Genomic DNA, 14,657 nt, shown 5'->3' on the forward strand with positions numbered 1-14,657 from the left:
CTCTGTTATATTTTTTTTTAAAGTAAAAAAGAAAGAGAATGCAAACACTGTTCAACACTCTACTTGCCTTCGTTCTAATTGAGGTTAATTTGAGCTCGCTTGGACCAATTTCTAAGGCGTTTCGTTAGATCACCTTGACCTTACAACATTATTGCTTCCATTACAATGCTCACTGCTTCTCAATCATTAAACGTTTTTCCTTTCTTCCCCTTTCTTAATAATCCTTCTTTCTCCCATAATCTTAAATTGGCTTACAGATCCAATTTCGAAGAGAATCGTTTAAACCAGAATTAAAAAAAAAAATCAAGGATATCCCTGTCGAATTAGTCAATGGGAGCCTAGCTGTTAGCAAGCTCAATTGAATAAACGTTTTTCTTCCTTTTTTTTTTTTTTTAAGAATTTATTTTGAGCAAACTGGGTCACTCGGTTTTAATTAAAATACTACCCACCCGTTCTTTACTCGCGATAGTTTGAAATAAGTTGGGAAACGCGCGTGTAATACTCGACTATTATCTTCGAACAAAGGGATGCACGTTTTCGAAAGCTTTCAAACTTTTGTAAATTTTCGAAATTTATACTACTCGCCAGGAAGGGATTAATTTTTTGCGTTTATTAAAAATTTTTGAGGTACGTCTTTTGACGAAATTTTCTTGCTCCTTTTTTTACTTATTTCATCTGTATAATTAATTCTTTTTTCATTATAAAAAAATCAATTCGAAAATCGGCTCTTTTCCATCGAATCCATTTCAATGGATGCAAGCTCGGGTCGATCGATCGTGTCATCATCTTCGACAGCTTCTGCTCGCTCGAAAGTGCGATACTCGCGGTCTCTTTCCCCCCTTCACACCGTGTGTACAAAGTGTGTCCTGCGAGCTCTAACGGTCTTCTGCCTTGACCGAGTTGAGCGAGGTCCGTGTCAGATCCCGTGTCTTGACTTTGACTCCGTTTTATCGTAAAAGTCATTTCCACGATCGTCGTTCGATCCGTGGCAAGAAAGATCTGAAGAAAGGAATCGAGATTCTTTTAGTTTTATTGCAAACGTTGGAGATTAAGTGGACGAGGGAATTTTGGAATATATTGGACTGATATTTCGCTTAACAAGTTTTTTTGGACCAATTGAAACTGAAAACTTGTAAAACTTGTAAATGATTATCTTGTTAATTGAGAAGAATTGAAATTTTAAATCTTATTTTTTTTGTTAAAAAAAAAAAAAAAGGATTAATCGAGTCGAAAGAAATTTAAAATTTAAAATGAAATCGTATTTTCTATTAAATATCCTATAAAATTTAATCACGGACGTAGATTAAAAAAAAATATTCTCTTAATGCTCGTGAATCTTGAAGATAATCTTTTAAGTACCTAAAAAAAAAAAAGAGAGAAAATATTTTATATTGCAAGAAAATATCAATGTCTAATTATCAAAAGATAAGATATATAAATTTCATATCTTGTCAATTAGTCATACAATATTTTTTTATTTTTACTTATTACAGTGATTATTTCTTATATATCACGTTGAATTTTCACATTCTATTTGAGATTAAAACGTTCATCATCGCAATAAACGGCTCAATTATGTCCCAACATCTGCTGAAATCTTACGTAAAAAGAGTACACGATAAAATAACGTATATTTGAACGATACAAATAAACCAGAAGATAAAGTAAATCAATTTTGTCGAAAAGTAAAAACGAAACGCACGATTCTTCTTACGTTATATCTCGCCTCTATTTCAGTCTCTAAATAAAACACGCGTGCCAAAAAAAAAAAAGAAGAAGAATAAGAAGAAGAAGAAGAAGAAGAAGAAGAAGAAATGGTACAAATGGCACGTTAACGCGGTATCGATCGTTTACCGGTTGCCTAACAGGCATTCATCCGTTTCCATCGCGCTTCTTGAGCTTTCCTTTTTCCACATCTGGCACCAACTCCTCTTGGACCGTCTCCAACTCGCCTCGGCTCGCGTGTTCTCGCGATGCTGCGCCGTCGTCGTCGTCGTCGTCGTGCCATTCCTGAATCCTTAATGCGACCTTATCGAGGTCTTCCACGAGGCGAGCAGACCGGACGAGGAAGTGCGGGAAACGGCCACACGTGAGGTCGAACATTCCTCCAAACAGTGTGGCAATGTTACCATCCTTTGTTTTCTTTGTTGCGAATTATTTTTTTTTTTTTTTTTGAGAAAAATACTTATATAGTTTTCTATATTGCAATCTAAATTTATTATTGTAATATCTTTTTGTACTATTAATAATAACATATTTAATTTTTACAATGAATAAGGAAGAAGTAATATTTAGAACGTTGATTGGTAGAATGTAATCCATTAAAGTTAAAATACTTTGAACGAGATTATGAAATGATTGGGAATAAAGTAATTTTTTAATTAATTAATGAAATTAATTCAATCATAAAATAGAAATAATATTCATCAAACGGATGATATTTCGAAAATAATATGAATGTATGTTGTATCTAAATACAGTAAAATATCTTTTAAGAAAAGAATATCGTGACAAAAGGAGATGGATAGAGATAACATTATGAAGTATAAATAGTTTTTCTATAGATGGACAAGTAAAGGTCATATGAAGGTTTAATACTTTAAATGGAGATATAGAATTTCTGATTGATTCGATATTTCTCACAAAAATATATTAAATTGTTTGTGTCGAAAAATCGTTAGTTTAGAAATGTGGAATAGGATATTTTATAGAATCAATTTTACAAATTTCAAATTGCAATAAATATTAGTATTATTTTTTTATAAAAAATAATAAATTGCATCGCATTAAAAATTATAAAATTTCGTTTGAAGAATTAAATAATTTATTTTTCGTTCAAAAGAGAATTTTTTAAAAAAGCTTTGTTTGAGGAACAAAAGAGCTTGCATTATACTCCGAAATTACATCTTCTTACGAAATATTTGATAACACGTTGCAATGTTTGATTTTTCGTGTTTAAACAAACTCGTTAAAAATCCAAATATCTTTGACAAGAACAATAAAATTTTTCCCTTGAAAGATATCTCGTACAAATTATTTCGCACATTTTACTTTAAAGAAGCAACATAACTTAATATTACGAACCTCCCAAAAAAGATAGTTTCATAATCGTTCAGTTGAATCGTAAACTTCATCAATGATGTATCTTTCTGTCTCGAAGCCAGATCATTTAAGAAACGGTTTAAAGTCGAGAACGAGTGATTTACATTCGATCGACAAATATCTGGCCGCTCGATTAGTCTGCATCGAGCTGTTTCTATTCAGCGAATGGATACTTTTATGATGCTTTTATTTTCGACCACTGTTCAATCAGGGGAGATCCGTGGGGAGAGAGTGGAATAGAGAACTCTGTATCCTCAAGGGTGAATTTATATATTCGGTTGGGATTTGTTTGGAAAACAATTTTATTTCGACTAAAATCTATTTAACTCTAACAATAAGATTTTAATTATGAATAAATCTGAAACAATAATTGTCTAATGTAATGAATAATATTTTTGATTTATATATTTGATATCAACGTTAAAAGTTTCAATTTTGTTAGAAACTCGAATCAAATCGGTGATCTTGAATGTTTTATCATTGTTATTTCGATAAAAGAATCATCGAATATCGCTTCTTATCGGGATCAATGATTCCATCAATGTTTGATAGAAATCGAATTTTCTTCTTCTCAATATAATATTATCGCTTGAAGTCAAAATCCTCAGTCAAAGATCGTTCAACCCAAGCATAAAGAATTTCCAATCCAAAGATCACTGACCTAGGCAACAACGAATCGAAACTTTCGATCGAGGAAAGTTCATTGACTTCGAATTTTCGATTCGTTCGAAAAAAACGAGATCCATCATTCGAAGGAAAAAAAGAAAAAGAAGAAAACAATTCTCCAAATCCAACAAGAGGAAAGAGCGGCGAAACGCTTCCAATGCTTGCGAGACGTAACGTGTTGTACACACGTAAACACACGTACACGAGTTTATTCGCCATAGCTGGCATGGTGTGCGAGCATAGGTGGTTGCTTCGTTCTATCGACCGAGCACAGCAGCTCGTCCCGTGACCTGACCTCGTCTGAACCCTCCATTCCTCGCTCTGCCTCGCTCTAACACAATCACCTAGCCCACCCCTCCATCCTCCCTGTGTCTCTCTATTCGTCTCTCTGTCCCTCCCCTCCTCCGGCCGCCTATTATATACCCCCCCGTGCCTCGAACGGCGGTAGTTTCTTCCACCCTGCACAGTCACCATCTCCACCAGACCCTCTCCTTGCCTCCTCCGCCTCCGTACAAGAACCTTTCCCCCTCCCTGCTCCTCTTCCTCTGTCTCTCCCCCCTCCCCCCGCCACTTTCCACGCAATATTAGCGGCCAAACTGGAACAACGCCCGAAACTCGGGCTCGTACCGGGCGACACAACTGGCGTGTGTATATATATATATATTTATATATACGTATATATTGAGTGTTTCGTTGATGGGAGTTGTGTTACGGTAGCTACGGTTGTGGTTATAAAAATTTTTCATTAGGGGAAGAAGGATAAAAGTGTTTCGAGTTCGATGATTTTTGATCGAAGCTTTCTTCTCTTCGATTAGGTTATGTTTAGGTTATGTGCGTTTCGACAAGAGCAAGAAGAGCAGTGTTTCGTTGAGATTTCGATTGGATTAGGTTAGGTTAGGGAGAGTGTATGATACAATAATAATAAATTTTATCCTATTTTGGGATCTAATATCCTTTGATCAGATTTCGAAATCGATCGTTCGAAATAAGAAATTATCGTATGAATAGCAGTTAACTTGTATTTGATTATTCGCTTAATTCGATAATCGTAGTTGGAAAAGTTTTGACGGAACGTTACGTAACGACGTCCCATGTAAAATGCGAAAACTTTCCATTCCGACCCAATACACACGCTTCGTCCCTTCCTATCCTTTTTTTCGCACGTTTCGTCTCGTTCCTTATCGATACTAGGCGAGTTATGCACACTCGTAACGGACACCCTAGATTTCGTGCCGCGTCCCCGAGGATCAAGGGGAAAAGGATCGGTGGAAATTTCCATCAGACGAGGGATGGAGAACGAGTCGATGGAGGAGCTGGTTGTGGAAGAGGCGAGGTTTAAATGGGACTGACGGTTTAATTGGACGGTGGACAAAGTTTGTTCAGGGTCCTAGGATTGTGATTGCGTGGCGGGAAAGAGAGTGTTCGCGCCGTGTTAAACGTGGCGAAAGAGAAATATACGAAAGAAAATTTCTATTTGCAAAGTGTGAAAGAAACTTTAAGATCAATTGGAGATTCTATTATTATATTATACGTGGTTATTGTTAATTTAATTTTTCATATTAAGTTTTGTATTGTATATTTGAACTTAAATTTGAAAATTTAATCGAGAATCAATCATTAATTGATTTAAAGAATTAAAAAAAATAAATCTGTAAATTCTTTATATTTACATCATTTGAATCTATTTCAAGTATCATTTTATCATTATATCTATTAAGTAGATTAAAAATCTAAATCATAATGTTAATGATAAAATTATATTTAAAAGTAAATGTCTTGTTAGTGTAAAAACATAAGGGATTAAACTAAAAATATTAGCAATTATGATATAAAATATTAGTCTAATAAAAATAATAATATTAGATTGATATTTAGATTTTGAAACAACTTTAAATTCATTATATATAAAGTTTATTAATGTTTTTATAATAAATATAATTCCTGATTGAATTAATCAAAAAATTCTTGGAAAAATGATAATTGGTAAAGTTAAATATATATTAATAATAAATTATAATATCTATTTTTCCTATATTTAGAATAATTAATTAAAATTCTCTAGTTTTGTAATCTTTTATATTTCAACATTAAAGATATACGATAGAACGATTTTAATAGTAATTTTTAATATTTTATCATACATTTATTGACATTTTAAAATGACAATGTAACACATTCATAATATAAATGAACGAAAACAAAGAATAATTCTTTGTTTACCCAAACCAAAAATTTATAAAATAATTTATTAAGAGCGCCTTAAAAAATATCTATTATTCAATTTCTGATTTTATTAGACTAACTTAGAGCAACTTTTATTCGTTAGAAATTATGAAAAAGAAATTCACTCCTTTCTTTTGTTCACTTCCTCCCTCTGATAAAATCCATAAAAAAGAAACGTGACGACAATAAATCCAAGAGAAATAAAGATAATACATATTTCACACGACCCTGAACAAACCATCGTGTCCTCCGCTTTCGAAATTTCCGCCGTTTGGTCCTGACTTTCGAAACACGTTTACTTTGACTCTCCATCGATTTCACGGCTGTGTGTATACCATCTCCTACGAGAGAGAGAGAGAGAGAGAGAGAGAGAGAAAGGGGGGATAAACTCATCGATAATCGATGAATCGGAACCAATCGGATAAAACCAAACACAACCACGTGAAATCCCTCTGAAAACAATTCGAATTGCCGTTAAAAATCAGCGTTGGAAAGTTGGTGAAAAAAAAATTTCAGAAACTTTTTTAATATCGAACAGGAAGCACGCGTTTCCGCTTCTCCTTTCATGCGCGTGGATACGAAAAAAAGGGAAAGAGAAAGGGAAAAAGAAAAGCGAAAGAATCGTATCGATATTCGAAAGTGTGCAAATGGAGCGAAGGGGTTGCCACAGGGGACGTGTTCCAACTCATTCTAAATTATAGCTTGCGCGTTTATTGTTGGAGGAGAATGGGTTAACCCTTCGCTATTTACGAATAGTTAGGCGAGGATTCCTGGTGTAAATCGGGTGTCTTCGAATTGTAGGTAATTTTAATATTAACTCTTTTTAACGTACTCTCCCTCCTACTTTTCTCGCTATCCCGTGAATAGCTCTTTCTCTGCTTCAAATTTTCATAGCATTCTGAAATAAAATATTTCATGTATTTACGATATTTATAAAGATTTATAAAGAATTGAAATTTAAACGGATTTAAAGTTTATTCTGGGAAGGATAATTTAGAATATTCCTTTTTTAAAGTTTTAAATATTTATTCGTTCAATTTGTAGCTTCACTTTTAAATTTTAGATAATTTTAATGTTATAGTATTGTAGAATTTTGCGTTGTAAAAAAGTGACAGATTGTGAAAATATTTTGTACTCGTTTGAAGTTTTCAAGTTAATCTTTTTCTGCTTCATTTGTCAACTTTTAAAAAAGTGTTATGATCCTTGCATTTAGTTTCTTTAGATACATAATCATCGATGTTACCACTTTAATCCTCTTTTCAACAATACCTTTGACTCCATTTTATTCACCTCAAATTTAATATTTTAAACTTTCAAGGGAGTTCATTATAAAATGCTTTGTATATTCCTTCAATTTTTAACGTACGCGTAAAAGTATCTTGATCTCTATCTTTTCAATTTTCTCCACTATTAAACTTTTAGAAATTTCTAAAAAAAAAAATCGAGATTAAATCAATATAAGAATTGAATAAAATATACATTTTAACGTATTCCAAGTCTGTTTAGAAATTTTTGCAAAAAGATCAGATGAATAATCGTCGATAATAACTTTAAATTTAAATTATCAAATTAAACGCATAAATAAAAATCCGACGAATTAATATTTATCGCTCGGTCCATCGGCATCGAAACCGCAAAATCGTTAAACCGAGGCAACCACAACGGATCTCAAACCATCTGCAAACCCGCATAAGATTAACTCCACGGAACGTCGTATTCGGGATTTATTTCACGAAAACAGGCTAGAAAGTTTTTCGCCTGGCTGTGGTGGAGGGACATGAGGAGAGCCGCATGGGAGAAGGGCTCATTGTTCATCCCTGTCGTGACACTCGTGGCGGTCCGCATTGAAAGCGCGGGCTTCTTCGTGTCGCTTCGGGCGAGTAACAATGCATAATAATGCTCGAATGGGTATGTATGAATTCAGATTCTGGCATCGGTCGCAAATAAGTCGCCCCTTGGAAAGAGAGGAGGGACGAGGGAAGGAAAAAAGACGTGTGAACGAAAATTGGAGAGGTGGAGGAGGGAGCAAGGAGGAGAGGAGAGTTTTGCACGGAGAATACGTGAAATGGAAAACGGAGAAAGTTTGCGCCGGGAATAACAGTGAATTTTTAGAAAGGGGGATCGTTTGGATGTTTGAAGGAAAAATAGGAATTTTAATTCTTATATATTTTTTAAAATCGAGTGAAAAATTAATTCTTAATATTTCTTGATTTGGTTATCGAGTTTTTTCGTTTCAAAGAAATTAAGAATTACTTCTTTTTTCGAATAGAATGAATATTCAATTATTTTTATAATATGAATAATCAAAATATATATACAAATGGAAAATGTTCAAGATTTTTAAAAAATATTTTCGATAATAAAATACAAAATCTTTATATATCATTCTGAATGAAAGTATAAAAATAGATGTTTTTTTTAAATACATCAATTTTTATAAAACCAATCTAAATCTTAAATAAAATTTAACTACATCTTACATCATCTTTTGACATAAATTTTATCAGCCATCTACCGCCGTCCAACTAATTCCATCAAGATCCATGACACAAATTGTACGCCGCGTGCAACATCTTGTTACCTCACAATTTTCTTAAATCACATCGCGAGGAGAAACTCGTTACAATTTATCCGTGAATTTCACGCAGACTCTCGGCCAGCGCATCGAAGGCTGGTCCAATTTTCACGATCATTCTCGAATCGAAAAAGCGAGCCAAGGCGCGTTTCAAAAATCGTAAAGAAAGCCGGGTCTCGTATTTTCATTTGCAGTGAATAAAGTCGTCGCCTGGCCCAGGGCTAGACCTCGTGAACCAACCGTGTTAATTTAATTATTCGTCCGCCAGTTCATTAAAATCGAAAGGGAAGAGGAAAAAGAGAGATAAGGAGAATTGGCTTTTTAAATATCGAATGATTCAAACTTCATGCAATATTAAAAATTTCTTTCCTTTGGAATATAATTGGATTCAATCCATACATATATATTTCTATTCTAATTAGAATATTTCTAACGAGAAATCGAGTAAAATTTTGTCATCTAATTATAGCTTTTCAAATCATCGAATTGTAATTGAAAATTCGCGACAGATGAGGATTTAAAGCGAGAAGAAAGAGAAAAAAATAAGGTAAAATAAGAGAAGATCGATGGAACGCCACGCACCAGTTTTTATGGCGGGCACAGAAACAGCTGGACCGTACAGGCGAAAGCCCATTCCATCTCGAAATCGAAATCCCTCTATGGCTTTTTTGTTTTTCTTTTTTTTCTTTGCCTTTTTAACGATAAAGTTTCATGGACTATTTGTGCCATAGAATTTTTTGAAGAATAAATATTTTTAATCATATTCAGAAGTAATGGAGAAATACATCCTGTCTTGGAATATTTAAAGACCGATATTTCTATTCATTTCTTTAAAAAAAGTGAAACGTTAGAAATAATACGCAACAATTTTTTTATTACATAATTAAAAACCAATTTAAAATTAAAAAGGAGAATGAATAATTCAGGATAAATGTATTAATGTCTGATTTAATATTATCAATTTAATAAATGATTCCTTTTTCTTTTACTTTTATAAAAAGATATCAATGCGTTACGATATCTTTTTGAAACGTGTCGCTATCTCTGTTAGAATCATTCTAAATCGGCCGAATAAACGCATTTGGAGAGCGATGATTACTCGGTCGCCACCGCGCTGACATAACTGCGAATTAATTCAGTTCAAGCAACAGGCTCGTGCCAGCATTGCCATGAGAAAGTTAAGTGACCTGTATCAAGTGCTTACCTTCCCTCTCCGCAAAATATTTCGAAAAATTGATCTAAATATTTTTTCACTTATATACTGCAATCAATTTCATAAAATAATATTTCTAATATTTTAATTTATCTTATCGTTAAATATTATAATATTAATATTACAATTGAATTTCTAATCTAAGCATTGAATAATAATTTCCACATTTTTACCTCTTCTTATTGGAAAAGTGATATCGAATATAATAACAAGGCACTCGATGTGAAGAGAAGAACCGTTTTATGCAAAGTTTCTCGATTATTTAAAATCGAGTCGATTACAATGATCGTCTAAACCAGCAGATCTCCTTTACAGATTATTATTCATACAGAGAGTAAATAACGATTGAAGAGAATGAAAGAAGAGCTTGCTTTCGTTCGATTCGAGCTGGTCAAGAGACGCGATTGGTCCAAAAGGAACAGACGGCACTCACGGGACACAAGAAAGCTGTCTCTTTTACGACGACAGCTGCCAGCCACTCACGATTTCTCGAGGCAGGCGTACACATCGCTTGTATTTAGCGAGCTTCGATTCTACTAGTAGCCGTTCGACAAGTTCGAGGGTTCCTTTGGGGGGGAAGTTTCGTGAGAATTGTTCGGTGAAATTTGTTTCACGGATACGAATTAATTGTTGAAAAAAATTCAACGTTTGAACCAAAGCTCGCACTTCCTCGCTTTTAACACGTTCTTGCTGAACTTAGAATGCTTATGCTAACGATGTTAAAAGGATTTTTCTTTATCATACTCGAGACTGATACTCGGTTTTTTTCGATTATATAAATTCATATCCAATTTTTTTATATCATTAATCGATAAATCAATCAAACGTGACGTTGTGTCATGATTTATTAATAAAATCAACGCGCACCTCGCCAATCATTTAATAAATATTTGCATGCATTTTACATAAGCGTACGATCAAGTTTTAAATAGAATATAATAAAATTACCGAATGAATGGACATAATTCATAATTCGTTCGATATCGTGCATAAATCGGAGAAATCCGACTTCGATTTATTTTTCACTATGATTCCACTTGGAAGGTACGTCACGATACGACACGCCAGACACCGAGGAGGAAGCGTTGACACGGAAAGGAAAAATGAAAAAGAATCAAAAGCATAATAGAGTTTACATGACGCTCGTCGCTTACTCCGGGGCGAATGAGACTCAGGGACGTTTTTTTAAGGGGGTCAAGGGGACCCTGCGCCCCGGGGCCATTCTTATTAACCGACTGACTTTTTTTCTTTTCTTTCTTCTAACTTGAATTCAAATTTTTGCAATTTTTTCACGAAAAAAAAAAGAGACTTTTTCTCTAATTTGTCGATGAGTAAAGTTATATATCGTGTACATCTTTGAATCGAACGGATCACGAAGCAGAAATCCGTTCATTTACGATGACCGACGCTTTGAGAAAGTTATTCAAAGCGTGACATTAATTTACGGACACACGGCAGCATCCGTATCAGCTAGCGAGATCCACGCAACCTTAAACTTGCATCCATGCGTATGATTATATAAAATTGTTGGTTTCGATTAAAGAATCGATTTCGACGCAGAGAATAGATCGATCGTAAAATTTCACTTGTTGATTAATAATTGATACGATGTTGGATACAGTGGTTGAATTGGATTAGAAATTATGCCAAAAATGTCACAAGTGTTGTGCATTTTGAAATATTAGATTGTGCGCATGATCTAAAGTTTCGTCTTACAAAAGATTTTTTTTTTTCTTCTTTTAATTATAAGATGACCCTTGTGTTATATTAGTTTACGAATACCGTATTCTCTTCACAATGTCACGACCGTCGTGCGTGATTCCGGTACGACGTCACGGTCCCATTGACGCCGACCACAACCACCTTAAACACCCATAAAACATTTTCGTGACCTCTTTTTCATGTAATTCAACGAACAGAGGCTTGTTCTCCATTTCCGGTGACATGAAAGCACCGATACACTCGGCACGCTCGAAAAAAACCTTTCACACGTTCCGGCGATATATTGTGTATACCACTGAATTCGTAAACGATATTCCCGGTTTCATTACTGATTTGAAAGCCCTGGGTATACATAGTATCGAGAGCGGTATGAATAATTCCATTCTATATATTCATATATATCCTTGAGATTCTACCGAAAAATGCGTAAATATTAGACAAATTATATCATGCGCGTTTATAATTGTAGCATGTACATGTGCATCTGCACGTATCTGCAACAGAGAATGAAAAGATTGGAAGCAGAAAATATTCTTGTAAAGAGTGTCACTTTGAAAAAAAAAAACATATGTGTATTAACCAGAAACGTTTCGAGAGTATATTACGTATGATAACATAGTTCGTATAATTTCGCAGCAGCATGCCAGAAAACGTGCATTCCCGAAGAGGAGTTTCCTGTAGGAGGGAGCCTTGGGTACCCGGCGGTGAACCATCATCGTTCTAGCACGACACGAGGTCGCGGAAAAGCACGAGTATCGTCGAAGCGTGCACGAATACGACCGAACCGTAACGAAAGCGTACGAGGCCACAGATACAGGGGTGGGGACTCGCAGACTCTCAGTAGTCGAATTCAGTCGAGCCAGCGCCGTGATCGGAGTTGGAATAGTGACTGGCGAACAGTGTTCCGAGCAGGCGTATCCGCTCTCGGTGTTCTAGTCGCTCCTTAATCACGCGCACACGAATTAATTTGATCGGCTGGCAGACCCGAGATCGAATATTCGAATCAGTCGCTTCGTTTTTCTATTCGTCCCTTGTTCAACCGTGGGCTTCGTACGCTTTTATCGTTCTCCGTCGTGCATTGTTCATCAAATTTATACAGTTTGTCGCTATTCGTTTAACCGTCCCCGCTGTGATTGACTGTCGCGAAGGCCTTTTTTTTCCGGAGCCGCTACAGACACGGCAGTGAAAATGCGGTAGTGACAGTGGTATATCAGAGACAGGGAGAAAAAGAGAATCCCTGAGCACGTTTGTAGGCGCGAGGACGCCACGAGTTTACTCGATAAAAATCGAAGTGAACGAAATTAGGGGAGAGGCTCCTTGAAGCCAGGGCCAGAAGTTATGTCGAGTTCGTGTGTTCGAGGACGAGGAATTTACGCGCATGTGTCCAGTGGGATTTAGTGTCGGCGATAAAGCATTCTTTCCAGATCTGGATACCTTGCTCGCAACACCTACGGGACCTGGATTATCTCATGTCAGGATGGCGCTGGCGCGGTACGTATTTTCCACTGAATCGTCGAACCTCCTCGTTATTGCGTTTAGGGTGGGTCTTTGCTCAAACGTGTTTGTTTTTCCTCTTTCGTTCCCGATGTTATTAAGTGTCTTTATTGATCCAATACGACGTGTCCTATACAGCAACACATATTGACCTTAAAACGATGTTTCACTTCTATTATAATGATAATATAATTATAATGATTTTACATAATCATATTCCGAAAAGGATTTAATGACACTCTTCGTGAAAGAAAGTGTTCTTCTTTTATGAAATACCGGTGTCCCTTTGTTTTGAAGTATTCTGCCACAGATGCCGGTATCAGCCATAGAGTGCGCACTGGTCAACGACCCATCCCTGCCATAACTATAGTCAACTGATTTAACAGATTTATACATTCTCGGTGTATTTACATAGCTGTCGTGTGTTCTTTCGACATGATGCGTATGATGCCGGGACTCGTTATTAGTTTGAAAGTTCTTGGTCAAGTTGCTTGCATGGCGAAGGAAAGACGTCAAGGTTAGTACACCTTTTTACGTTAAGTCGACCTTCCGAGTACGATGCGGGCTCCGTCACGGTTCGACAATCTGCCTTTATACTGAAACATTTGACCGTGAATATGAGTCGATGGAATTCAAACGTAGAAACATTAACAGCGACCTTATCCTCCGGTCGCTCTCTCTCTCTCTCTCTCTCTCTTTCTCTCTTTCTCTCTTTCTCTCTCTCTCTGTGTGGCTGAAAATTCTTCGATCGACAAACGGTGTCACTACACGCGCGTCTACATGTGCCTACATAACATAATACTCGCGCGCGCATATAGGTTAGAATAACTGTCTTTTCATGTCAAAGTTTGATTCTAAAAACAGCTATCCATCGTGAATAATTTTACTACATAACGTGTTTACGTGTATTGCGAATATTATTTATTCCAACACGATAATCATAAATATGTTATCATTTTATATACATATATATATATATATATATATATATTTTACTTTCTCTATCAAATCTTTTTATCAATACTATAGAAGACGTAGCAGAAGGCAGTAAACAGCCTTCACCGCGTATACTTATATTCGTATACGATTGAATCGTGACAGAACTGGCAATGAAGCTTTCTACCAACTCGACGTGTTCATATGCCATCGCGAACATAACATTGCCTTGTGTTCTAAACTGTGGATGGTTAGAATTTATTTCTTTGTAGTCGAGCGTTCCTTTATCTCGCGGACTCACAGTGTTGAAGGCCTCTATTGTGATATTTCGTTCAACTCGGTCGAGAATGAGTAGGGGAAATAACGTTGGAGCGCACGAAACGTTTAGTAATTGAATATAGCGAATTAAACAATGGTTGGAATCGTATGGGTGGGCAAATGGGCGTACGATCAGTAGTTTCGCCGATAGACCTTCTCTTGATGGAGACTATTACTCATTACACTTCCTGCCCAGCAGAACGCTATCGGCCAAAGTGATGAATCACGGAGCTATAAACAGATCTTCGACTTCATAATTACAATTTAATGAATGCGGCCACAATGATTGTGTGGGACTTCACCTGTTATTAATCTTGACATTGCGTGAACTTTTGCGCAAATTTCCATTTGCAACGAATCATTCTAATAAGATATTTAATATTTTTTTTTGGATCTTTAAATTATTAT

General features: G+C 35.6%; 1 protein-coding gene across 11 annotated transcripts in view; it reads left to right on the plus strand.

Annotated features, from left to right (window-relative positions):
* LOC411827 (protein roadkill) overlaps window positions 1-14,657 on the plus strand; it is a 167,131-nt gene that overhangs the window by 105,021 nt on the left and 47,453 nt on the right. For 3 of the 11 annotated variants that reach the window (XM_006558251.3, XM_006558252.3, XM_395294.7), the window contains exon 1: window positions 12,342-12,992. The exons of 6 other annotated variants lie outside the window; for them this stretch is intronic. In XM_006558251.3, the coding sequence (XP_006558314.1) occupies window positions 12,880-12,992 (113 nt within the window). In that variant the 5' untranslated portion in view covers window positions 12,342-12,879. Of the gene's footprint in view, window positions 1-12,340; window positions 12,993-13,410; window positions 13,513-14,657 lie in introns of those variants that run through there. 2 more of the 11 variants (XM_006558257.3, XM_006558250.3) reach the window with 2 other exon arrangements.

The sequence above is a fragment of the Apis mellifera genome, linkage group LG15, assembly GCF_003254395.2.
Source record: "Apis mellifera strain DH4 linkage group LG15, Amel_HAv3.1, whole genome shotgun sequence".
Classification (NCBI taxonomy): domain Eukaryota; kingdom Metazoa; phylum Arthropoda; class Insecta; order Hymenoptera; family Apidae; genus Apis; species Apis mellifera.